We start from the raw sequence: 25,138 nt of genomic DNA on the forward strand, positions 1-25,138 counted from the left end.
GCGGTGGTATTATAATGCTCAAAATATCGGAACTTGATAAAACATAAATGCTGAAAAATGCCCGCCGATCCTCCCCAGGAATACATGCCCAAAGCGCATAACACTAGTGTATTTTGCAAACGAGACTGCCAAGGAGGGAGAGCGACGTCTTGCGTCGTCGTGGCGTGGGCTTGCCGACATGTTTGCCGTTGTCAATGCGTTGTAGTTTAGACCTGTTGTCATCCGACCAGGTTTCAGATGAATGGTTTAGATAGTTAAAATGAAGCGCTCTCGAAATACCCATTTCAGCACTCTTAAATCGTTACTATGCATATGCTTACAGTTATGCGCGGTTGTGGGTGTACCAGCGGATCCTCGCGGATATCAGCACTACCCTCGGTTCTGCGGGTAGACAGTGTGACCTGATGCGGTCCTTGGCAAAGTGCGGATGCACCTGCGTTGCCGCCGCACGTCATGCGGATACCGGAACTATACTCGCTTTCTTGCTTTATCACGAAATAAACGCGCAGAAGACAAGACTTCCAGTGCGTTTTATGGTAATTTGATCGCCGTTCTTGCAACAATTATGTATCATGCACTTGATGTGCCAAACGTGAGGTGGGGTTAAACGTCCACAAACGCTTTCGTATTTTTCTTTGCGCTTCAGCGCTCTAACTTGTAAAAACAATGCGGCTGCCGAGTGCACGTAAGGAAGATGCTATAAAACGGGGAAGTTGTACCAGAGGGTTGTGGTAAGCTAGAACGGGAGGGCGATTGACGAGCGATACTACGTTCCGAGCACCAAGCCCTTTGTCAAGCGGTACGGGAATGAGACGTTTTAGCTTTTTGTTTTTCCCCTAGCTTTTATCATACCAACCCCCTTTGGTACGCCTTTTCTGCATCTCTTTTATTTCATCGTACTCGAACTTATGCTAGTCGGCTGCACGCCCCTGTAGTACGTGTCTGCGGGTATTCCCGAACGACCAGCGGGCGCGGGGAGCTCCACCAAAACTCGTGCAGGTGCGGATTGGGAGACCATGTCTGCGGGTGGAGGTCGAGAAATACATACCTGCGCAGGCCTCACGTATGCTAAACCGATGTACATGACGAAGAAGAAACAAACAACTTATCCTTTAATTCGGGTCAGTATTTCCTTTCCGCAGACCCCACAGCGCGTTATCCTCTCTAGCATTACATCTACCTCATTGCCATTCTTCTCCTACATTTGAGTGTGGTATGACTTGTCCTGGTATAAGTTGTCCCGGTATAAAATGTCCCGGTATGAAATGTCTTGTTATGACTTGTCCCTGTATGAGTTGTCCGAGTATGCATTGAGTCAAGTATAATGTGTCTGGTATGAGTTGTACTGGTAGGAGTTATCTTGGTATCAGCTGGATGGTAACCTACAGTTGTCCCATGTCTGCAAAGCATTAGGCGCATTAAAATTATCTCCGCATTTTATTTGGAGTTGAACGATTGCTTTTTGTTACCGAAGGAAGTAATGCAGGTTTATCGTGTTAAGTGTATTACGTGCAACATTTACGAGTCACTCTGTACGTTAAAGGCGTTTCGTAGTGCAGTGCGTTGCCGTAACTTGTGCAATTCGGATATGCCGCTAATCAAATTATGTGTGGTTATGGTAGTGGCCCCTCATGCACATCGGAGCCGTTCATTCACTCTGATCTACGAACATTTGTGACACATGTGCTTTGGTATTCAAGTACGAAGTCAACATCGATTGCCTATTCATAACAGTGATTTTCGTTCAGAGTTACGCATCATCAATAGCCGAGCTATTTTGGAAAACTGTACATCTCTACATTCTGGATGTGCGTACTGTGATTCGCCTTTGAACTGCTCTTCGACCTAAAGCTCCAGTGAAGCCTGTTAGAAAACGTGGAAAGATATGTACTGTAACTTTTTCGAACAGTTCGCGAGAACAAATAAACTTTGAAAGAAAGAAGAAAGTCACTGAAAAGGTTAGCCAGCTGTAGGACTCGAACCCACATCTTCTGGATTGCCGGACTTTGTATGTATTTGTCCTTTCTATGTTGTTCCAGCCTCAAAACATCAGTTCTCTCTTGTTAAATAAACTTTGCTTTATCAGACACCATCGCCATTTTTGATCGCCTGCTTTCGGACAACACGATCGTTACTCTACAGCAAGCCCGGAAGAAAAACGGACGAAGCTGGGGCTGGGGGTAGGGGGTACGAGAAGAGAAAGACAAAAAACGAGGTTGGGAAAGGTCGATCTGCGCATGCGCACTTGACCCGAGCTTTTCTCCTGCCCTGCTGATCTTGACCGCTGTGAGTGGCTCCTTTAGACCACATGGTTTTTGCGCCAGCCTTTTTCCCTGAACCATTGCGTCTATGGGAGCTGCCGGCGGATGACGCGGCCTCGGCGTCGGCACTCCGCAGTGCAGCTGTGTGACCAACAGGTTCAGAAGTGCCTGCATGGGCACGTCATGGGTCATGAAACCTGCGCGAAGCGGTGGGGAAAGAAGGCTGCGAGAGGGCACCGCAAAGCTGAATCGGAGTAGGCCTGAAAGGCTCGTTTGGCTGCGAATGCTGTCTTGAGTTAGCGTTGTGCAAGGTCGTGTGAAATGTTGTGTAGCGTTCTGAAGGGGAGTTCCCGAATGCTTTTCAAGCTTTAATGCTAACGCACTTCGGTCGGATCCACCTATGGATCGACCATGTTCTTCTCGTTTTCGTCTCTGTTATCCAACCCTGGTATAGCCTTCTGAATGAGCTTCCTGCTGTAAACTTAGATGAAGTGTTCTGATACCTAATTGCAGCTAGAGTGACTACATCAGTAAGTGCTGCTCGCAGTTTGTCGGTTCTTTGCACATTACCCGGTACAAGAATGCCATTATTGACCTATATAGTACGTGTTCAACGATTTTTGGCGTGTATAATAACGTTCATTACCAAAATGGTTGTATAAGTAGCAGTTTAAAAACTTCCTATCGTCTTTTTGAGTTTCTTGGTTCGAGTAGCTTCCCAGCTATTCGTCAGTTACATTTGGTAGGGTGCCTCACAAGACGAAATTTGATTTCGTTCCCTCAACTGCAGAAGCGGTGCGACGTGCGCCACCGTTAAGTGCGTTACGCACTGGACACCTTCTGAAAAGTGGCACTCATGATCATGTGACACGTTCTAATGGGTGGAGATTGTATACAGGCGCGACGAACGCAGAGAATATAATTGGAAACAAAACAAGATTTCACAAGGCAATAAGCAGGTCGCCACGGCATTTCTTGTCATTTTCTTGGTCGACTGGTTGTAGTCTTGAACGCTCGCTGCAGTCCTCTTTCATGTATTTCGATGTACCACTAAGTATGAAAAACGACGAATGCCAAACGAGACAGACCCCGCGAATTCATGAGAGTTGTGCAAATTGCGCCTTTTGCGGCATAACAATAGGTTTTTCCCCAAAGTACGCATGGGGATAATTGTTTACGTATATATCACTAGACGGCCGTGCGGCGCATGTATAAAATTACCCTTCCTCCACCAGGGCCACAACTTAACGAGCTATGTCTTAAACACCTGGACATACAAGGAGAGCCCAGATGAAGTCGACACCCGTGGACAAGCTTCTATCAGCGCGACACCGATGACTTTGCTAGCGGAGACCCATCGCGTACGCTTGGAGGACATCAGCCCCATTAGAAGATCTCGTAGCACTGAACACGCGTCGCTGAACATTACAGAACGGAGACGTTCATTATCGTTAAATCGTGTGCGGTCCCTGGAGGATTTGCCCAAGTGCATTCAAATGGTAAAGCGCTTCCAGAAGCTCGCAGATGTCAGCATAAATAGGCCTCACAAGAGGGAGGTCATGAGCAGCGAACGCACGGACGAACGACGGACGTGTGTCCGGTCCCCGATGACAATAGTGTCTCCTACTGAGCCACCCAGTACTCGCCCCGGATGGAGCTCTGTGGAGTGCACTGCACGAGATGGATCTGGACTCGTACTTAGAGGTCAACAGTGCACATGGAACTCGGATATCGCAGAAAGGCCTCTTTCTTCAGATTATCCGAGAGAACCGTCTTCCTTGCAAGAAAGACAACCGCAGAAAGTAAAATGCGCTCATGATAAAATTTCGAGCCCATCAGTTACTTTAGAATTTGCAAATATCCCACAGACTACACCACTGCTGACCGGGACGGCATCCCAGGAAACAGTTTTAAGCGTATTCTCTACAGCCCCAGCGCCGCCCCCTTATATGGACGACATATTCTTCCAAAATGGACCACGTAGCAAACGGAAGTTCGCTTTTCTGGAGCCGCTGGTTAAACATTTCCGAACAGGCCCAGCAGAACTGCAGAGCATCCCAGAGGCACCTAGCGCTACCTCCAACATTGAGCAAACGGTTCTTCCGGGTAGATATGCAACGGAGGTCAGGCAAACACGTGTTCTGCCGATGAATAGAAGGTTGCGACATCCGGGCTACCCGTATTTCTACAGGAGCGACAGGCCCATGACGTATACCATCCCATCGTACTCAGACAGGCCTCTATTCGAAGGAATAAATCGTCAGTATGAACCAGTGCAAACGTCGAGGTATTATAATTACGGAATTCCAATGACCGATATTAGTGCACAAACACAACAGGCGGGTACATACTTGGCGTACCCTGGAGGGCTGCAGAGAGAAATAGCACAACCAGTGCGGGAAAATACTGTTGGCGGCTTACCCATAGGAATGAGACCAAGATTTATTTATTTACCTCAACAGGGTTATTTACCCTTACAAGAGAGGGCACCAGAAGAAACGTCCCTTTTTTATGGGCCAGAGACGTCGGTCACTGGATCAAGTGCTCCTCTAATGCTTGGTGCACCACCTCAACGGATGGCTTTTCCAGAAGCACGAACACATCGAGGATCACAGCAACCGCCATTTTTACCCTGGGCGCCAGTGCCGGCGATGCCATCGCAAGAGCGGAAAGGTTTCAGGCAAATGCCGTTATCTCAATTACAAGAGGAGCCGACGAAGTTTCGAAAACCAGCACCACCGATTATTATGCTCGAAACACCAGAGGGATATTCAGAGGTAGCAGATGTCGTCCCAGCGGTAGGAAGTATAACGCCCTATACCCCTTCGGACCTGTCGGGCGCACCATCGCCAGTCGTCCCTCTCCAACAAACGATTATGCCCCCTGTGACAACGAGTAACGCTGCAACAGCTATGCCCAGTATATCGTTACTTAAACGCACACCACAACAGGAAATATATCAGGCAGGAGCACAAGTACCACGTGTCCCGTCTGCGGGTACAGTGACGAATGGTACACAAAGGGATGCAGCGGCTAAATCTGCGGCTGCTACAGTGGAAGGTACACCATATGAAGGCGTTCGATCTGCATCGTGGGAGTCAGTTCTGGCTACGCAGTTTGAAGGTAAGACACAGATGTGTCACCACAACATTTTGTGTCATTTCAACTTTGTCACAGCTTCAGATTGAAGCACCCTAACGGTATACGCATATTCCTTAAAGGGACTATGAAATTTCCCGAACCCCCATACTTTTTTTCGATGGAAACTGTTCTTCCCGCAGAGAAACTAATATGCCACAAATTTTTCCGGACGAAATCGCTCCACTCTACGAGGAGCGCGCGCTGGAAATGTCTCTTCCGCGTTCCTCCTCTCCTGCGCATATTTCCCTGCCGATGGTGTAACTGTACGGACCGCTCTTCGGTTCCCCGTTACGTCACCGGTGTTGCACAATGGCAAGTAATGCCGCCAGCTCGCGCTGTGGCTGCCGCCACTGCCGAAATCTGCCGATCGCGCGAAAGCTGCTGTCATGGAGATTTCCACTCCCGATGAACGCATACGCGGGATCCTACGGCGCATGCTCCTGGCGGGATTCCTCGGCTCGGCAACACGTCACGATGACGTGTTGCTGAGCCGGCCGTGGTCGCGTTAAGTTACCCGTTGTGTCTCCGCTCGGCAGCTCGTCACGGCGCGGCGCCAGCTGTCCTCCCTTCGCCGCTCCGTTTAAATTCGCTCCCGAGAAATCCGCTCGCGCGACGAAAGTAAAATTTCGGTTCTAGACTCAGAAAAATGTCTTCTTTCGAACGAAACGAAGAAAAAAATCGTTTCACAGTCCCTTTAAAGGCGTAACATTCTCGGTACAGGTAGCATGGTAAACGAGATGGTTCATCGTGCGCCATCCGCTCTGAGGGAATCTCGGTTCCGTGTAGTCGTTTTGAAACTAGAGCAGAAGGACGGAGCTCGGACCTTTGGATTCTTCAGTGAACGTCGTTGTCACACATCATACCATTAGGCTTCGTTGAAAAATTATATTGTAGCAACGCAACAGAAAAATGCTGTCCGCGTCCTTTCAGGATTAGGAGTACCGTCAATGTCTCGCTTACAAAACCATTCGTTCCGTATTTCGTTTGTCTTTCATCCACTTTGTATTCTGTACGCACACTCCCTACCATTTTTCCTCGGAACCACCGCATCTACAAGAGGTTGCATTATTGGATGCTAGGTTCGTGAGGTCACTACCTCCGCACGAGAACCCACCAACGCGAGCGGAGATAAGAAGTTTTGTCGCGCTGCGAGGTTTCGTAGAGAGCTGCTGCGGCAACCTATCTCGCCAGAGTTCTTCCCAGGACAACGCGTCCGCATTTCGTCGTCATTGTGTCACACCCTCAAGCCTTTTGTTCAACTGTTAACCCATTTGTGATGAATAGTTCAGTCACCGAAAACTAGTGTTTCCTCCAGGGAAGCGCCAGAGGTGTCTGATTTATTGTCCATTTGGTGTCCAAATACTTGGCATAAAAAGTCAGTATACCAGCGTCGACTATCCAAAAACATTGTGAAAGTATTGCGATTACTCGATTTACGTGTGAAGGCCACCTTTAGTAAAGACAATTACTCTGTGGACTATCTGATGAGGCACTCAAGTGTTCAATTTCATTTTTTAAATAATTTTGAACTCGTAGATCTGCAGAACTTGTGTACTGCAATACAGTAGGGAAGTAGGTTGCTGCTGTAGTAGAACAACGCTGAATCACAAGCACAAAAACGTATCGAGAGCTATACGTGAACTCATTTCGAAAACCTTGGTTATCTCAGGCGACGATCTGTGAAACGTAGCCTTTGAAATATGCTTGTAAGTCAAACGTTGCCATGCCAGTACGGGACAGCTGTTTCGGCCTTCTTGGGCCTCATCAACAGTACGCAGGCAGGCAACGTTTGAGCGGATGGCGTCAGAAGGTCACGTGGCACGTGATACCTCCCGTCAGGGTGTCATAAGACACCTCTGAAAGCCCAGTGCAAAGCCAGTCAAGTGTATAAGGAAAAAAAAAAATAGCAGGAGCTCTTTGGCTGCAGGTATAGCATATGTTTGTAAGTCAAACGTCGTCATGCCAGTACTGGAGAGCTGGTTTCGGCCTTCTTGGGCCCCATCAGCAGTACGCAGGCAGGCAACATTTGAGCGGATGGCGTCAGAAGGTCACGTGGCACGTGATGCTTCCGTCAGGGTGTCGTAAGACACCTCTGAAAGCCCAGTGCAAAGCCAGTTAGGTGTATAAGGGGAAAAATAGCAGGAGCTCTTTGGCTGCACGTATAGCATATGTTTGTAAGTCAAACGTCGCCTAGCCAGTACTGGACAGCTGTTTCGGCCTTCTTGGGCATCATCAGCAGTACGCAGGCAGACAACGTTTGAGCGGTGGCGTCAGAAGGTCACGTGGCATGTGATGCCTCCCATCAGGGTGTCATAAGACACCTCTGAAAGCCCAGTGCAAAGCCAGTCAAGTGTATAAGGGAAAAAAAAATAGCAGGAGCTTTTTGGCTGCACGTATAGCATATGTTTGTTAGTAAAACGTCGCCTGCGTACTGTTGATGAGGCCCAAGAAGGCCGAAACAGCTGTCCAGTACTGGCATGGCGACGTTTGACTTACAAACATATGCTATACGTGCAGCCAAAGAGCTCCTGCTATTTTTTCTCCTTGTAGCCTTGTCTTGTAATTTTCACGCGTATATAGGCAGTCCTTAGGTTCAGCACGTGCTTTTGCTATTATAATCTCGTTAATTTTTCTCATAAGTGTACTTAGTCACAAGGTCGACGTCGTACTACAGCATATCCTGCTAAGCATTCCGTTTGGTTTGAGTGTAAACTAAAGTAGTTGAAACCTTGATATATTTCGAATAATGTATCTGTTAACACGATGACGACAACGATCACAAGGGGGCTGCCTTATGAAGTGGGGAACATGCACGCTATCGGGCTGAATGCATTTCTGAGACATTATCAATGTAGCATGGAGCAGCAACGAGAAACGGGGAAACACGGACTATAGGGTTGCCACCAGGAAGGTTATTTCTTGCTCATGCCGGCTGCCGGTTGAAAGACAATATCAGCAACGTTACGCCCAACAGGAGATTCGAATCTCCTTCCGACGACACATCGTTTTCCGTATAAGCGGAACACCTGTTGCAATTGTCAGTCGGTCTTTCACAGTGCAATGTCCATTAGAGAGCATCCTTCGCGGCGCGGTTGAAGATAATATAAAAATGCTGTCCACGTCCTTTCGACTTTGTCACAGCAGAACTTTCCACCGCCGTCACCGCAACTTGCCGTAGAATAGAAGCCGTAGAATCCAAATTTGCCGTAGAATCCAAGAACAGAATCCAGCAATTTGCCGCTAGATATTTGCTTGTGTTGCTTCAATAAACCAATTGCCGGTGTAATGCTGTTCGTGTTCGTCCTCGTCTCTTTCGCGTTACTTAGCCATGTTAAAAGTAAACCGAGATGCTCTACATCACCTTGCCTTCTCGGTGTGCAAGAAAAGCGAAGTAAGTATATATTACAGATCCAAAACTACAAAAAGGTGCTTGCGCACGGCTGTTAGCAGTAATAAACGGTCTGACTATACTGCTTCCACGCTGTAGATTCTCCGGTCATACTATCGTGAGACCGATTGCCTCTTCTTGGCAAAGCCTGATTCTGCAGTATGTCCTGGGTTTTCTAAGCACGAAATGAAAACAAATACATGCATGGGGTCTCAGAAGTGTATTCCATCGAAAAGAGGCGTTCGAATGCAGGCTCATTTGCAGTATGACGCCCGACATTTTCCCATTATTGTGTGTCTATCCAATGTATTGTTCCTATTGTAAATGCGATAGCGTGGTGAATATTTGCAATATTGCAGGGAAGGCTAGAGGGGCCACACCATCGTACCACGTGGAAACGCCGCAAATTTTGGGCTTCACCGGCTCACAGATTCACATGCTGCAAGCCTACCGGAAGAGTCGTCGCGATCTCATGAACTGGGTTGTGTGCGGAGTGGTGGCCTTGTCCATGGTCCTTATCTTCATGGTGCTCCTCTGTGCGTGGGCGTACAGCAAGCCAAGGTTCACGGAGGAGTCTCTCTCCAACATGGTCGTCTTTAATGAACTCACCCGGCAGCGGTATCGAGCACGGGACCCAGTCGAAAAGTTCCTATTGAAGCAAGTGTCTGCAAACGTTCTCAGATTATACCTCAAGTGAGTGGATACCAATAGGGGAGTCATGTCCTTTGTTCTATTATGCATCATGTGGGTTCGCTCTCCAAGTACCAATTTATTGATATGATATAGGAGTAGTGCATTCCATGATTTACTGAATACTTGCTTCATTCTTCGCCGACTGGAGTTCTATAATTTATTATGGACATTATAAATCACTGCAACGCACAAGGTTGAAAACCCGCGCGGACTATGACGTATTCGCTATGTCAGGCTGAGGAAATGTGGGCGTGGCTTTGGCTCGTGACTTCGTTCCCTCCTTGTTGCTACAGTGCGTCCTGCGTCCCTGCGTCCCTGCGTTCCCTGCGTCCTGCTGCAGGGAATAAATGAGGGATAGGAGTAGGAGAGGACACCTACTAGTCGGGTAAAGTTACGCGAGCCCATGAGGAGATTCTTCGGTTCCTCCTCCTGGTAGGCGCTGGTCCGCTGCGAACAGTGTGGACGAAATACGCGCAACACCAGAGATATGTTGATTGATCGAAAAAGCTCGCAAGAGAGCATTATGGAGTCAGATGTGTTTGGCAGATTTAAGCGTACATTTTTTCATCCGGGTCCTGTGCAAATTTAGTTATAAAAAGGTGTGAGAGCAGCATAGATGACGTTTATGCAGTTGGCGCTAGGCGGACATTCTCTTGAAGACAGTATGCAATTAGAGAATGACTAATTCGTCAATTAACTTTCGGCGGGCAAAAGCGATATAGCAGAATATGGGAGGCAATCCTCGTTGCAAGCCCTTCTGTCTTTCAAAAATCCTGAAAAGGACGCAATCCGTGAAATATCCGTCGCCGAATTTCGCTGTGCAAATGAGCTGAAACAGAAACCACGCACCTTAGGAGCGCATGATCTGACCGCAATATGGGCCGCAATGCGGTTGATCTGACTAGCAGATGAGCACCTAGTCCTACCATCTCCATCGCTCCAAACCACGTGGCCCTCTGATGTAGAATGTGCGCTGCCCTCCCTTCGCTCCCATTCGGCGCGGTTTTGGTTTTGGCTCACCTGCAAAGGAAAATTCGGTGATGGGTATGTTTCAACGGTTCAATGGGTTCAACGCACGTGTGTGTTTCAGAATTGTTTTAACGCAATGGCTTTTAACGAGGGATGTATCCCATTCTGCTATCTCGTTAAATCCTATAATTAGTTAATCAACGAAGCTTGCATAATTAGTCATTTTTTAGTTACACACTCTCTTCGAGAGGATGTCTGCCCTCATGTCAGCTCCCATGGTATTTTATAAGAAAATTGTAAATAATTTATAAAAAAACGCACTGTACGCATTTCGATAGGCGCGTTAAGTAGCGGCCCCACAGTCAAAAGAGTCATGACTCCATGCACTGTCAAAGTCTTGACACCTTCTCAAAAGCGGAGTCACGGAGCCAAAGAGGCGGGGACCGAAGCGAAGTGACGTATTTTCGCCAGCTAGCAGACGTATTTTCATGCATGGATGCCTGTCCTGCGCCACACGGGAATACCTCATTTGACCTACGCGAACTTGCAATGACGAACGATGTTCAAAACAATCAACCAAGAATCAATGGATCTATCGGTTGATCGATCCACTAAAAGATAAAGGCGGTATAGTTGATAAATACTCATCAAAGTCGTTCATTAGAGAGTACGCAGTTGCAGTACGCAAAGTACGCAGTTGCCTTGTATCCTTGTCTTAGTCCGTGTCTTTGGGCTCCGCTAGAAGTATGAGTGATCGATCCACGTCCAGAATCTAACCATTGCTGATCACCTGCGTTAGCGCTGGTGTGAGAACGCAACGACTCAACCTTTCTCACAATCAATTTACGCAATGCTGCGCTTTTAAAAATCACGTGCCTGCACTGTCACTACCCCGAAGCGGCAATAGGTGCGTGGGGAATCGTAGATACTCGCAAAGCAAGCGAGAATTTTGAGCGTTAAGCATAGGTTCCCTGTGGGGTTAAACAGAGTCACTCCATTTGGAGTACAAGAGTCGCGTGCAGTGTATGTCAGGGGAGGGAACCGTGTCATGAACTGCGTAAAAGTACTTGATAGGGATGGAGAGCTCTTAAATTTTTGGATGCATTAAGATAACACCGCCGTTACATGATCCTGCTATCTAGATTACATCGCGTAAATCGTAAGAAATCAACCACAACATACGCCAAATCGTAAAACAAGAAGAGAAAGTAGTAAGGAACTATTCACAGCTCTTTTGAAACTTTATGTTGTCACCAGGAACAACAGGATTAGCGATTCGCACTCACTTTGGAGGCCGCAGGATCTGCCGCACCTTTTGAGATTTTTTCACAGTCTGCGCAGGTCCGTGACCGTAAGCAGTTTGGACAATTTTTTTTTATTTTTTGCCGACTCCGGGGTCACTAAAACCGAATGGATTGAATAAGAGCAAGCAGACTGCTTACGCTAGTATCATATGTCAATGGCAGTTTGCGGGAGGATAGTTCTTCGTGGCAGGCACCCAGCAAACCATATATATACCCAAGCAGCACCCCGATGTCGGGCCGACATCGGCCCGATGTGCTCCTGCCGACATCCCCGATATCGGCCCAACATACACTTTGCAACACCGCCCAGAGTTCGGCCGATGTCGGGTCAGGGTATTGGTCCGATATCATTTGGACATGCTGCCGATCTCATTTCGACATGCTACCGATTTGTGACCGATGTTGTGCCAACATGATTTTGTATTTGTATTCGTGTGTTGGCGATCGTAACTAAACGCTATACTGGTTATTTGCGACGAAGCAACGTTTTATTTCTGCCATTGTGTCTTACTAGTTTCATTTTCTGATGGTTTCCTTTGTTCCTGGTATTTCCCATGGCGGGCAGTGAGCGTGGCGTTACAAAAAGCAAGACGAAAAAGTTTGAAAGCTCCTAAGACCACGAAGTGCAAGAAGCTTTCAAAAGGAACCGGCATTCCTTTCGAAGCGAAAACAGATACTATATATTTCATGTCTTACGAGCTTCCGCAAATTCAAGAGCCCTGCTCGTCTCGGAATCGAAATGGTGGAGGTGACGTGTCTCAGTTTAATTCGCTCAACCATACAAACGAGGCTCAAGTGAGGAATTGCTTCGAATAGTAACTCGACATCAACGTAAGAAATGTGTTTCCTACTTGCTTTTGGCGCAGGATACCAAGTAAGTCGATGGAAAGCCAGTGCCAGCGTCATGTAGTTGGCTTCGGTCAACATCGAGCCGACATCGCCAACTTCAGTGGGATGTAGGTCGCAAGTTGGCAATGTAGGCGTCATGTCTCTGGTTTCTATAATCATCAAGCCGACATTGTCAATCTCTGTGGGATGTCAATCACAAGTTGACATTGTCAGCGTCATCTCGATGGTGTCGGTCAACACCAAGCCGACATTGCCAACTTCAAAGTGATACCGGTCGCAAGTTGGCATTGGCGGCTACATGTCGCTTATTTCGGTCAACACCGTGACGACATTGCGAACTTCAGAGTGATATCGGCCGCAAGTTGGCAGTGTCGGCTAGATGTCGCGTTGTTCCATCAACATCAAGCCGACATTGCCAGCTTCAAAGTGATATCTGTCGCAAGTTTGCATTGTCGGCTAGATGTCGCGTTTTTCCATCAACATCGAGCCGACATTGCCAACTTCTGTCGTACATCGGTCACAAGTTGGCAGTGTCGGGGATATGTTGGGCCGACATGCCCAACTTGCTGCCGATATCGGCCCGATGTCGTGTGCTGCCCCGTATGAAGGGAGCTGCCTTAGGACTAGAGCCACCGATATTTCGAACAGAGACTGTTCTTCTGGGCACCGTCCTCATCATTGGCATTGGTATTTAAAGGGTTAGGTATGACGTTTTAAAGGTTCATGCGAATTGTGCGTCAACAGCCCGGGAGGAAGAAAGGGTCCGTACAGGTTCACGTGAACCTCCCATTTCTGTAACCGGTCTGGAGCTAAGATCACTTCATTCACATAATCCCCTCCACATTCTAACAAGCGGCAATTCGCTCCGGCGTGAAAGCAGGCCTGTGCGGACCCTTTCTTCCCCCCGGGCTGTTCACCCACAATTAGCATGAACCTTTAACAAGTCTTACCTAACCGTTTAAATACCGTGCCCATGATGGGGACGGTGCCTAGAAGAAGAACAGTCTCTGTTCGAAATATCGGCGGCTCTCGTCCTGAGGCAACTCCCTTCATATTTCCCTACTGGTTTCGGTGGATTTCTACCAGTCTTCATATACATCTCCGGTATGTCCTGGCGATATCGCACATTGGATGTTACGATATCCATGGGAGCTTCACAGAGAGCCCGTTTACGTAGAAAGTACATCCCTGCGACTGCCACATTCCAACTGTTTTCACATAACCAGAAGCGTCGCATAGGCATCTATTTTGGATATTTGGATATTCCGGGGTTATATTAAAATGTATGCTATTTTTGCGTTGAATCTATTTGCAATTGATAGTGATTGATTGCTACAGCAAATGAATGTTGCACACACTAATTAAATAAAAAGGCAATCAACTGGCAGCACACCCCACTTGGGGAGGGGTGCCCAGCGACCCTTCGGCCATAATCCAAGACCAATGTAGACGGCGTTAACAAATATGCTCTTGTCTCTCACCATATGAGGCGCAGGCTCCCTTTTTTGCCCCCCACCGCGTACGCGGATTTCAAGAGATACCAGAGAGCATATACTGAAATACAAATTACGTTCATCAAGTGCAGCGTGGAGAATCACGTTTGCAACGGGTTTGCAACGGTTTTTTGTTAACTTGTGAGTCTGCAAACGACGTCAGCGTATACCTGCTGGCAGAGTTCCAGGTAACTCGTTACTGTAACTAAGTACCTTTTTTTGGTAACTTGTAACTTAACTCGGTACTTTTGCGCCGTGGAAACTTTCAGAGGAACTCGTTCCTTTTTCAGGTAACTTTGCCAAAGTAACTTAAGTTAAGTTCCAAGTTACTTTTAACTCGCTTTTCACTCACGTCCACATATTTTCTTGCTCTCTCTCCGGTTCATTCATGGCATTTTTTGCCATAAAACGGGGTATTCAATTAATGACAGTATGTTATTCAGGAAGTGAGAACCGCTGCCATTGAAATGAAGCTGAGCCATTGTGCGCCCCCAGGTAAGATGCAGAGCGTTCGAATACACCTCTACCAGAGAAACGTCATCATGACGTTGGTAGACAGACTGAAACCGAAACAAATCGGAAGGAGAGGGCTGGGTTCCACGAACGAGCACTTGTTCGCTGCCTCCCATTGAAAGAAAAGCAGGACTGAGGGTCGCGTCCCTTTAGGGGACCATATCGGAATCCCCTAAAGACCGCGGCTTTCTGGCGCGACCTTGTTCACCTCTAGCGTCGAGCGTAGTTCAGTTCTACCAAATTTGTGGCGCTGTCGAACACTATGACGTCATTTGTTTACAAACAGGGAGATGTTTATTGTTGGACATAAACGAAAACGATCTAAGCGTGTTGCACTCCTCGGCAGGCAACTCAAGGTCAAACGCTCACACAACTGCTCACACGCGCTGCACCTGCGTAAGGCTATTTTGTGTGCGAAGTAACTTGGAAGTAACTCGTTCTTTTTGTTGAGTAACTCAGTATCTGCGATTACATTTAATGGTGAGGAACTTCGTTATTAACTTAGTTACATTTTGCACACTGTAACTTGTAACGAGTTCGTTTTGACAGGTAACTTCTCAATATATCCCTGCTAGCGTTCCTGACACCCCATCCTGGCAAATATCGTGTTTTTAACTCAAGCTACCGTCTATATTGTGATTACTTGGTAAATAAAGTAAACCCCCCAAAAATCCACACATTGCTTACGCCATTCTACTCAAGGGTCACGTGTCCTAGATGTCTCCGAAAAATAACACGTGTTTGCTCCTTTCTTTTTACATCTACCAGATGTCCCACGGATATAGAAAGTAAGACACTTTTCGAAGTCACATTGTGGACGTAGAGTTTACGTCGGATAGAGGTCGCGGACATATGCGACGTGTGCGACTTTTGTGGGACGTACATGGTACGTTAAGGTTTACTGAGTAACGTATGCGGTCTTGCATGAAACCGCATGTATCCATCAATCAATCAAACAATGAACGACTTAACTTGTTATGTGTAATGTATATAATTATTCTGTTAAGTTATACCTAAGTAATGAAATAGCTAAACAGGTAATTACTATAATGATTAATTCGTCAAATAGTGTATTGATAATTAGTACAAATTATTCATAAGTTAAATAATTAGATGTTAATCAGCTTATTTGCTAATTAATTAGCTATTAATTGGCAAACTGAACAATTAATCGACGAACTGATGGATCGATTCCCAGGACGCAAAGTGCATAGGATTCAACCATGCATACTAAGCCCTAAGGCCTAACCGCATGCGGCGTTTCCACAACGGCGGGTGGACGGCATCCTATGGGAACGTTTCCATACCCTCCAAACGAAAGATACTCCACATTACTTCATAAACACTTTTATTAGCATCGAGAAAGGTTCGAACGCAGATGCTTTTGAGCAATAACGCACTATGACGAACAAGATACTGCAGCAACGCACACGCACGGAGCTATTTGTTTGAATGCCGTTCCCGCTATTCGCAAGGCGCACAAATACACGAATTTAAATTAACACACATTAAATTACGCTTTGAACATGCGCGAGAATCTTCTGCCGAACGCGATCCATCCTATCAATCTGAGTAATTCGTGTCGCCATTATCGGGGTGTCCCGAAAACTGTGGCCTCACCTGAGGCTGATCTTTATTGGCTGCTTTCGCTTATCGCTGCTTTCGTTGTTCGCCGTCTAGATCAGCGTCTTGCTCTTCAAGAGCGTCAACGGGTCTCCATTGTTCGCTGCTGTGGCTTGCCGCTCGACAAACGGCACACCGCTGAGAAAACGCTTCATACGGTTGGGCATACATACCCCGCTTCACCTAAACTCCATTTAAGTTGATTGATAATTGATAATCATAATCATATAATCGCCAATTGATAATCATTTATCTAATTTCGCTTGTTGATTAGCTTGTTTGATTAGTAATTATCTAAAAATAACTAACCAGCTAATCAACCAGTCAGTAGATACGAGGAGTGTTCAAGACAAACCGGGACTTTCTGTCTCTTGCGTGTACAAATGGCTCGCGCTACTTCTTTTTCGTCATTTTCACACGCGACAGGCCTCTGCGTTCACCACGTGGTGGTCCAACGTTTATGCAAAACAGAAGACACGTGCTGGACAAGATGGCCGACAACGAGGTGAGCCGCACATCGAACAGTGAATTGTGTGAATGAAGGCGTAAAGTCATCTGAAATTCACAGAACACTTCAGGCTCAGTATAGCCTCGATACACTTAGCCGCAGCAAAGCGTTTGAGTGGTGTAAACGGTTCCGAGACGGCTGTATATCAGTGCAGGACGATCCCGGCCGGGGCGGCTCAGAGCCCATTGTAGTTCCTGAGAACATCCAACTTGTGGAGTGCCTGATCCTCAAGGACCGACGGATAACATATTCTCGAACTGGCTCGAAAGACGGACCTTTCTGTGGGAACATTGAACACTATCATTCATGAACGTCTCCAGCTTCGGAAAGTTAGTGCCGGTTGGGTCCCGAGGCAGCTTTCCGTGTTTGACCGGCAGAGAAGACTGGAAATCTCCCAAGAGCTAAGGTACCGTTTCGACACTGAAGGACAGCCGTTCCTTGATTGGATCATCACGTGCGATGAAACGTGGGTTCAACTTTTCACTCCTGAGTCTAAACGCGCATCAAAACAGTGGAGGCATCCGGGCTCGACAGCTCCCAAGAAGTTTCGAAGCATTCCGTCTGTGGGTAATGGCCACGGTTTTCTGGGACAAGGCTGGCGCTGTTCATGTTTTTTTGCCCAGTGGTACCCCCATCAATAGTGCATTTTACTGCCAGGTTCTCAGGGATGTGCATAAGGCGCTGAAGCAAAAGAGGCCGGGCCTCATCACCAAAGGAATCCTCCTCCTACAGGACAATGCACGTCCGCATACCTCGCATCTTACGACACGCACCTTACAGGAACTTGGCTGGGAGTTGCTGCCACATCCCCCTTACAGTCCAGACCTCGCCCCCAGCGATTTCCATCTCTTCGGCCACTGAAGGCGTTCCTTGGGGGCCGCCACTTCAGCTGCGACGACGACGTCAAGAATGCGGTCAGATCATGGCTGCTACGCGCCAGTAAGGATTTCTACGCTACTGGTATCCAAGCCCTCGTGAAGCGCTGGGGGCAAGTGCATTAGTGCAACTGGAGATTACGCTGAAAAATAAAATTAATTTCTCACCTGTAAGTTTATTTTACTTTTGCCAAAAATGAAAAGTCCGGTTTGACTTGAACACCCCTCGTAGATATACAGGTCACGTAAAGTACGTAGGAATCACTAATACCCACTACGGAACCTAACACCTAAACTACGTAAACTCCGTAGGGTTCGCTCATCAATGCTATCAGCTTTTAAGAAACTAGCGTGTTTCGGAGACGGAAGACTTGTTCATGTCAAGAAGTGGGGAGGAAATCGCCTGCATTCTCTTGAGGAATGTGCTAAAGAAATGCCTGAAAACGAGTGGCACCTCATTGTTTGCTGTGGAACGCTTTCTGGGCGCAAACCATGGGAGATGTGGCTTCACTGTACAAGTCCCGATAAGGCATACACAACGGGTGGTCGCGTCGACTGCTACCTATAGACGAGATTCTGGTGAAGAAATGATTTTTGTTCGTCCGTTCAGTGTGAACATCGCGGGTACTACACATCATGGTAACACCTGATTAAAGTACATTGGCGCATTTATTGCTTTAGGTGTGCAGTCCTTCCAATCGCTTCTCTTATCCTACCCCAGAGATGAGGCGCGTTGACTCATCGTGGGTTCGGGGAATGATATTTGGAGCATGCCTCATTGCAAAACAACAGTGTGCATTTCATGTTTCATGCATTTCATTGTTTCATGCATTTCATGTTTCATGCATTTCATGTTTCAAGTTTCATGGAGGATATACCTTCATACTAGCACGCAAGGACAGGGGATTCATATTTCGATCTGCGCAGGAAAAATACGGCAGATTTGCACCAAACAGCTCCGGTCTCCTGTGCAGTAGTCGTCTTCGCAGTTATGAGGTCTTTGAAGTTTGCACTCCACTTGACCATTGTGCGGTATTTTTTATTTACAGAGAGATCACCAAAATGGTTCACGTTGCTGGAACTGAACGCCAAAGAAGCATTGCCGAGTATGTGAAAAGTGTTTGGACATCTTACGGTCTCTACACTAGCATGGAAAAATATTCCGTGATGCTGTCTCTGCCCGACGACCAGCTCGAGAATCAGGTGAGGTAGTGTCGTCCGTGTGCGTGAATTTAACGCAATAATACTGCTGGATTTGAAAACACTTGCAGGAACGATCGCATCCGGTCGTCGATTTCGAAACCATAGTGCCATTTTATTCCTCGTGCACCATTGACCACGGTATCGAAAACCCCACGCGAAATCGAGGGTCATTCGACTGGTATTCGCTGGAACACATGACAAGAGCAGACGCAGGATGTTGACAGTACGCCGGAATTTCCTCTCTGGAAAAATGAGAAATTGTCACTCCCTAGGAACCAACGAGAGCGCGACGCTGAGAGGAATACCGCCGCCGTGCGGGTGCAGACACGCATACGACTGTTTCTCGACGGAAAAACGTAAATTGCTCCAAGGTTTTCCCCTCGGGTCTGAAAGCAAATACCACAAACCTGTTAAACATGTTAGCAGATACTTGAGGCAAACCCCAGAAGTGAAGCATCGGTTCCTTCAGGAAGTGGTCGCCGGCACAGCAGTGCGCTGGCACCGGCGTGGACAGGCAAAAAAGTAGCAGACGACCAAGATGGCGTACACTCGAAGTGACAACACAATTGAGGACATAGAAGCATTCTTCTTGTGGAAATAATCAAAAGTCCCGGCTGCAGAACACATAGCTTCTCGCAACGGTTGCTTCCGTCTATCCTTGAACGCCCTAAAGTGCCACAAAATGGGATTACTGTTTTCGCGTTCTTTTTGTTACCAAATTATATGCATACAACACTTTGTTTTATAGTGTAAACGTGAAACCTTAGCCGTCCCACACCAACGCTCTCGCTCGTGACAAAGAACGTGGCTAGGGGATTCGAAGGTCAAGCGTCGCGGACGCTGCGCAGAACTGCCGAGAAATAGCCGTTTGCGGGTGGGTTCGGCGGTTTACCGCCCGGCTGACGTCACGACCGCGGACAACGTTGTAGTGCGGGCCCCGCTTTACGGGACGTTTGGACGGCGTGTTCCTCCTCTGAGCGTCGGTCTCTCACTCCACCGCACAGTGAGTGACGTCATGACGCAGGAGCTTCTGCAGCTGCGGAAGCAGCGCGTATCTTCAAAATCCGTTTATACAATGTTCAAGCACCTTTCGGACAAGAATTCACTCTCCATTCATCTTATTCATCATCCCCACTCCCATTCATCATCTCCAAATAAAGTTGTTGGTGTCATTGGAGGAGAACTCATTGTACTCTTGGACACACTGCCCAACGCGCACGAAATGCGATCGCACTGTAAAGGACGAAGGACAGTACGTCGGCTGTGACCGAACAAGATTTGCGTGCGGCCGAACGGCAAACCCGACCATAGGTTGCCATGTGCATGTGCCTTGTGCAGAAACGCGTGTTTCACTTGCAAACGCGTTTGCTTCTTGTTAAATCAGCACTGAGGTGCCCCTCCCCCCTTTTTTTTTAGGTACGGAGTGTTCTCCAACGAACAAAATTAGTTCCTGGGAAAGAACGATGAGCGCAGGCGACCTACAGAGCGGGTGCGAGGGCTCTGTTCCGCACACCTTTGAAAAATCCTTCGCCTCGTGAAAAGAGCTCATCGCAGAACCAGAGGACGTCATGACGTATGCTACTTCCCTCGCGTGACCAGTGACGTACAGCGGCACAGCTCAAGCATGTACAGGGTGGGTGCAGATAAAGTAGCCTTACATTTTTGCACGTATAGCGTTCCCTGCTTACCGCATGAACTTCCGGTGGCGCGAGATGACGGATTTATCCGGTACACACGCACAAAAAAAATCGTAGTAACCCAACTCCACGTAACAAAAAAGTTATCCATTCAAACATTGCTCTCCGAGCATCCCGATATTCCTATGCAGAAGTCAATATGGCCGTCACGGGACAGTTGCGACTAGCTACCGCTAGGTGTACCAGAGCTCGTTTTGTTTGTGTAGGTGGCAACCCCCAGCGGTAGGGCGATGCAACTGTGCTACACTGCAATGTCTCATTGGAAGTACACGAAGCGAAGTTCACGTTGCTAACGGTTTTATTGCACAAAGTTTGGTTACCATGACTTTTTTCTCGATTTGCACGGCATAAATGCACCGTCCTGCGCCGTCGGAAGTTCGTACAGTATGCAGGGAACGCGCTATGTGCGAAAATGTGGGGCTACTTTATCTGCACCCACCCTGTATAAACGGCGCGTGATCTGCGAAGAAAGAACAAAGAAACAAGGCACCGAGCCTTCAATACGTCACGCGGAAATCGTGTCGGCTGTCTGCGGCTGCTTCCTACGACTGTTTTTCTTTTCTCTCTCTTTTTTTTTTTTTGTCAATTCGATTGTACAGCTATAACGCACTTTTTTGCACAACGCACAAAATGTTTTGCATGGTGACTCCTGGTGGACAGCTTGACAGAGGAGGCAGGATTCCAATCAAACGTTGAATGTCACCTCTTTGCTGATTTAAGGTCACTGTACTCTTTGGTGCGCATTTATGTACATCTGGACGAGTGCAATGACGGCACATTGCGAAGCTCAAGCGCGATAATAGACGAGAACAAGAGAATGAAACAGGACGAAGCGCTAAAGAAGCACGTGACCAAAAAAGAAGAAAATGAAGAAAAAAGGGGGGCCGTGAGCATGAACACGTTGAACAAGGTTAGACTATGACACGTGCGCCAGACTATGACATGGTTAGACTATGACACGTGTTCCAGGATCACGGAACATCCGCATGTATGGCGGTGGCAGGCCAAATGAGTGGACGGTGAGCAACGTATGGAAGACGAGCGGTGTCCTATCTGTCTTTCACCCTCTCCTCTTCACCCTCCCCTGGGTGTACCGAGCCGCGACTACAGAGCAGGCTGACCGCACCCTCGTCTACATCATCCCACCTACCCCATGCCCACACCAATGCCCCAAAAATGCGTTAAAGAAATTCCATCACATTTAAAAAAATTATCATGATCACTGGTACAGGGTCGGTGGATGCCGAACGTAGTGGTATCGGTTTCATATGTTTCCAGATGGGACCGTCCCAGTATCTGTTTCTTCCGCTCATTAATATCTCCATTAAGCGGCTAGGATTCACACTGAACCCTGGAGGACGAAACCCTTATTCGAGTGTCGCCGTTGGTATTTCATTTTTGGTGCGTCATCAACGTAGTGTTTGAAATTAACTGGTTTGCAGATTGGCTAATGTTTTCTTTTTTTTATTCGGCGTCGTTGACCGTTAAAATCAAAATCATAATTATCATCAGCATGCAATGGAACGCAGTCTGCTGGCTACGTTTTTCCAAATATTGTATGGAGCCATACGGCAAGCATTGATTTTGTTGGACCCGTGACTGAACCGATGGTAAGGCAGTAGTATCGGGCGTCTTACTTACTCCTACTAGCTTTATTCTCTCTCGAGTTATCAGTACTCGGTGGCTCACAAGTCGGTTTTAAGATATAATAGCGGTGGCAATCCTGGCAGCACACAATATTGGGCCCATATTGGCTGGGTTTTGGCGATACCGTTCTCCCAGGATTTTCCCGATATTGGTTCATACTTGACAACATGGGTCCCATATTGGCAAGTTTGAACCAATATGGGGAAAATGTCCCGGATTGCCCGTGTGCACCTCATATTGGCTGAAAATGGGACGTACCCGTATTGCTACTTGTACCAAATGTCCAAGCAGCACTGCAAGATTGCACGTTGAAGCGTGTGAAATGCCCATATCAACACGTCGTTACACCCAACCACATTGTTCCAGTCAACATATCTGGCAATCCCTCTGAAACATGCACTGTAACTCAACTGGCACACTTTCTGCAAAGGGCCGCCATCTTGCTTCGCGATGCCAATCGGTGGAACCGACTCAGTGCGTAGTAGTTTGAACGAAATCACGTATCCTAGAACTAATGCGCATGCGCGACATTCGGATCGGACGTTTCATTCGGGCGAAAATGCCGTTGTTTTCTCTAATGACAATGGAAGCGGCAGGTCAAATAAAAAACACAGTGTTTGATAGGAACGGATGTCTATTCTATAATGCTAGGTGTTTTCAAGTTACAACAGAGGCAGTGCGACCCGTCGTGTCCGTCACAGTCACGAAGGTGTTTCGCTCCGTTCTACTCTAGGAGCGCGTTGGAAGCTTTTGGGCTATATAAGGTAACGCAATCTCAATGAAGGTTTCTAAGGGGCGTTTGCCGTTTGTAGCTCTTAAGACCACCTGGATCGTTCAGGAAGACGGGCACTGCACCTGTCCGGGGCCGGGCGAGGCAGTGTTTTTGCAACTCGATGCAACGTTGATCCATTAAAAGATCAGTAGAAAAAGAAAGGAAAAAGGCGACAGAAACTTACTGTTATAGTGGTGGATATTATCGGATAATGCCTTATTATTACGCGGACTCATCGTTGGCGTTGTCAAGGAGAAATTGGCGCAATATGGGCAATATGTCCTTACCCATATTGGCAACCCATATTGAACTAGTGTTGGCCAATCTCGCAGCCCACATTGGTCCAATGTTGAGCCAATATTGGTGTGCTGCCTGGGAAAGTTGCGCAGAACATCGCCAGTAGGTACTGTTCCAAAAGAGAAATTGGATGAAGAATCAAATATCTGCTTAAGCCAATGCTGTACTCCGTATTAACGCGAGGACGACATGAGTTTGGCGCTGTTTGTGTTGCGTTACCTAAAATACGGTCGCGTTCCTTCTACCTCTATTCATGGGATCACCTATATGACTACAGTAAAAGTCAACAGCGGCTTTCACAAAATGCCTGTCGCCTGATAGACGATAGCTCAATAATGTTCTTTTTTTTTCTATTTGAACACATGGAGAAGTGTAGCACAGAGTGCAATCTTGCACTTCAGCGGATGACATCACGTGTATCAACCATTATTGACATTACTTATGGGGTGATAATCGTTGAACACATTAACGGCATCTGCAGTGCTGCCAAAAACCTTTCAGCAATCCAGAGCAGATAACCTCGTGATCTCCGATTCTCGGTGAGCTTACGCAACGTTACGCAGTGTTTAGTGGAAATTGAGTTAAATTGAGAGACCAATCGAATATCAATAAAGCATGGTCTACAGCGACTGGACTGAGAATTTTGGTAGTTCACACTGCCGCATACGGTGATGGAGAGATATTTTTGTTTGTTTGTTTTCGGGTTTCATTTTAGATTTTAGATGATGTGCGATTTGTCTGAGGTGAAATTACTTCTGTGGTTCGCGCGGTGCGCATGCACTATGCACTGTAAAGTATACCCGGCCGTTACCCTTCTCTGACACTGAATTGACTGGGACGGTACGCGCCGAGGAGTTTGGGAGTCGCCTCCTGGCATTTACTGAACGAACCGTGTCATGGGGATTTCCCCGGGCAGTATTCGCACACTGCACTGCGTATCAAGGCATTGTGCGTGAAAGAGCTATCCAGCGTTGATATTTCCTGGTGATTCACGACGAAAACGACATATATGTTCCGAGTAAATTGAGTTTTCATTCCAATATGGCAGTTTTTACTGTACGTAACAGAAACGAAACCGAAACGAGGATCCCCACGAAGAGGCGGCACTATCTTATTTGATCAAATGTAACGAAACCAATAAATGACCTACCTTACACAACGAACCCATTTAATAGGTTTAAACTACTCCCACTGTAAACTGTGCAATATATATACGCCTTCTTGGGAACGGTGCCTTGACTAAGCAATGCACTTCAGGAATTGCTTAAGAGTGGACCATTTCCTTCTCTGCCTTGGATTTACATATTCCTAATCAATTCTTGATAAGCGTTTATCTTGCCAATCTGATATGTACTGAAGGCATCGCGTCAAACCTAAGCAATTGGGATGTTAGCTTTCACGCCGATACCAAATGGTCATATTCTTCTGTGTGAACTAAATGTGTTAATGCCTCTTACAGTTCGATGTGATCGACGGAAATGGTCAGACTTTCCTGAAATCGAAGGGGAACGTCTCGGGTGTATTCAATGCTTACTCACCAGGTGGAGACGTTAAGGTGAGAGCAACGCAATGCGTAAGTGCAAGTGTAATTTGTATGACTAATAGACACGTACGGCATTCTACCCAGTAAGTGTTTATTAGTCGAAACAAACAATCTTGCAACGCCTTTAGATTCCAGGCCGGATAAACGGCAAGCTCTCGATTCCGGACAAGTATGTCACAAGCTTTACAACGTAACGCATTTGAGACAGGTCATCAATTACCATACAGCTTTTTTGAAGAAGAGCAGAAGTTCTGTTTAAAATGTTTAACGTTTGTAACATGCGAGCTCTGTGCCGTGAGGCGATCTGCGCCATCTGTTGACCTTTCACTCTTCCGCGTCTCTGTGTCGTCTCCTCGCTATAC

The 25,138-nt window shown here is 47.1% G+C and overlaps 1 protein-coding gene and 1 long non-coding RNA gene across 2 annotated transcripts in view; one reads left to right on the plus strand and one right to left on the minus strand.

Moving 5' to 3' along the window:
• The window catches only part of LOC135385453 (uncharacterized), a 102,945-nt gene that overhangs the window by 2,135 nt on the left and 75,672 nt on the right, over positions 1-25,138 (plus strand). Inside the window, exons 2-5 of the mRNA XM_064614774.1 lie at positions 3,497-5,384; positions 9,150-9,483; positions 18,667-18,820; positions 24,693-24,788. Of these exons, the coding sequence (XP_064470844.1) occupies positions 3,497-5,384; positions 9,150-9,483; positions 18,667-18,820; positions 24,693-24,788 (2,472 nt within the window). The remainder of the gene's footprint in view (positions 1-3,496; positions 5,385-9,149; positions 9,484-18,666; positions 18,821-24,692; positions 24,789-25,138) is intronic.
• Positions 9,501-25,138, minus strand: part of LOC135385454 (uncharacterized) — a 42,384-nt gene continuing 26,746 nt past the window's right edge. The window contains exons 3-4 of the long non-coding RNA XR_010420420.1: positions 10,333-10,503; positions 9,501-10,256 (exon numbers count right to left, since the gene is read on the minus strand). This is a non-coding gene — a long non-coding RNA (uncharacterized LOC135385454). The remainder of the gene's footprint in view (positions 10,257-10,332; positions 10,504-25,138) is intronic.

The sequence above is a fragment of the Ornithodoros turicata genome, chromosome 2 (genome assembly GCF_037126465.1).
Source record: "Ornithodoros turicata isolate Travis chromosome 2, ASM3712646v1, whole genome shotgun sequence".
NCBI lineage: Eukaryota > Metazoa > Arthropoda > Arachnida > Ixodida > Argasidae > Ornithodoros > Ornithodoros turicata.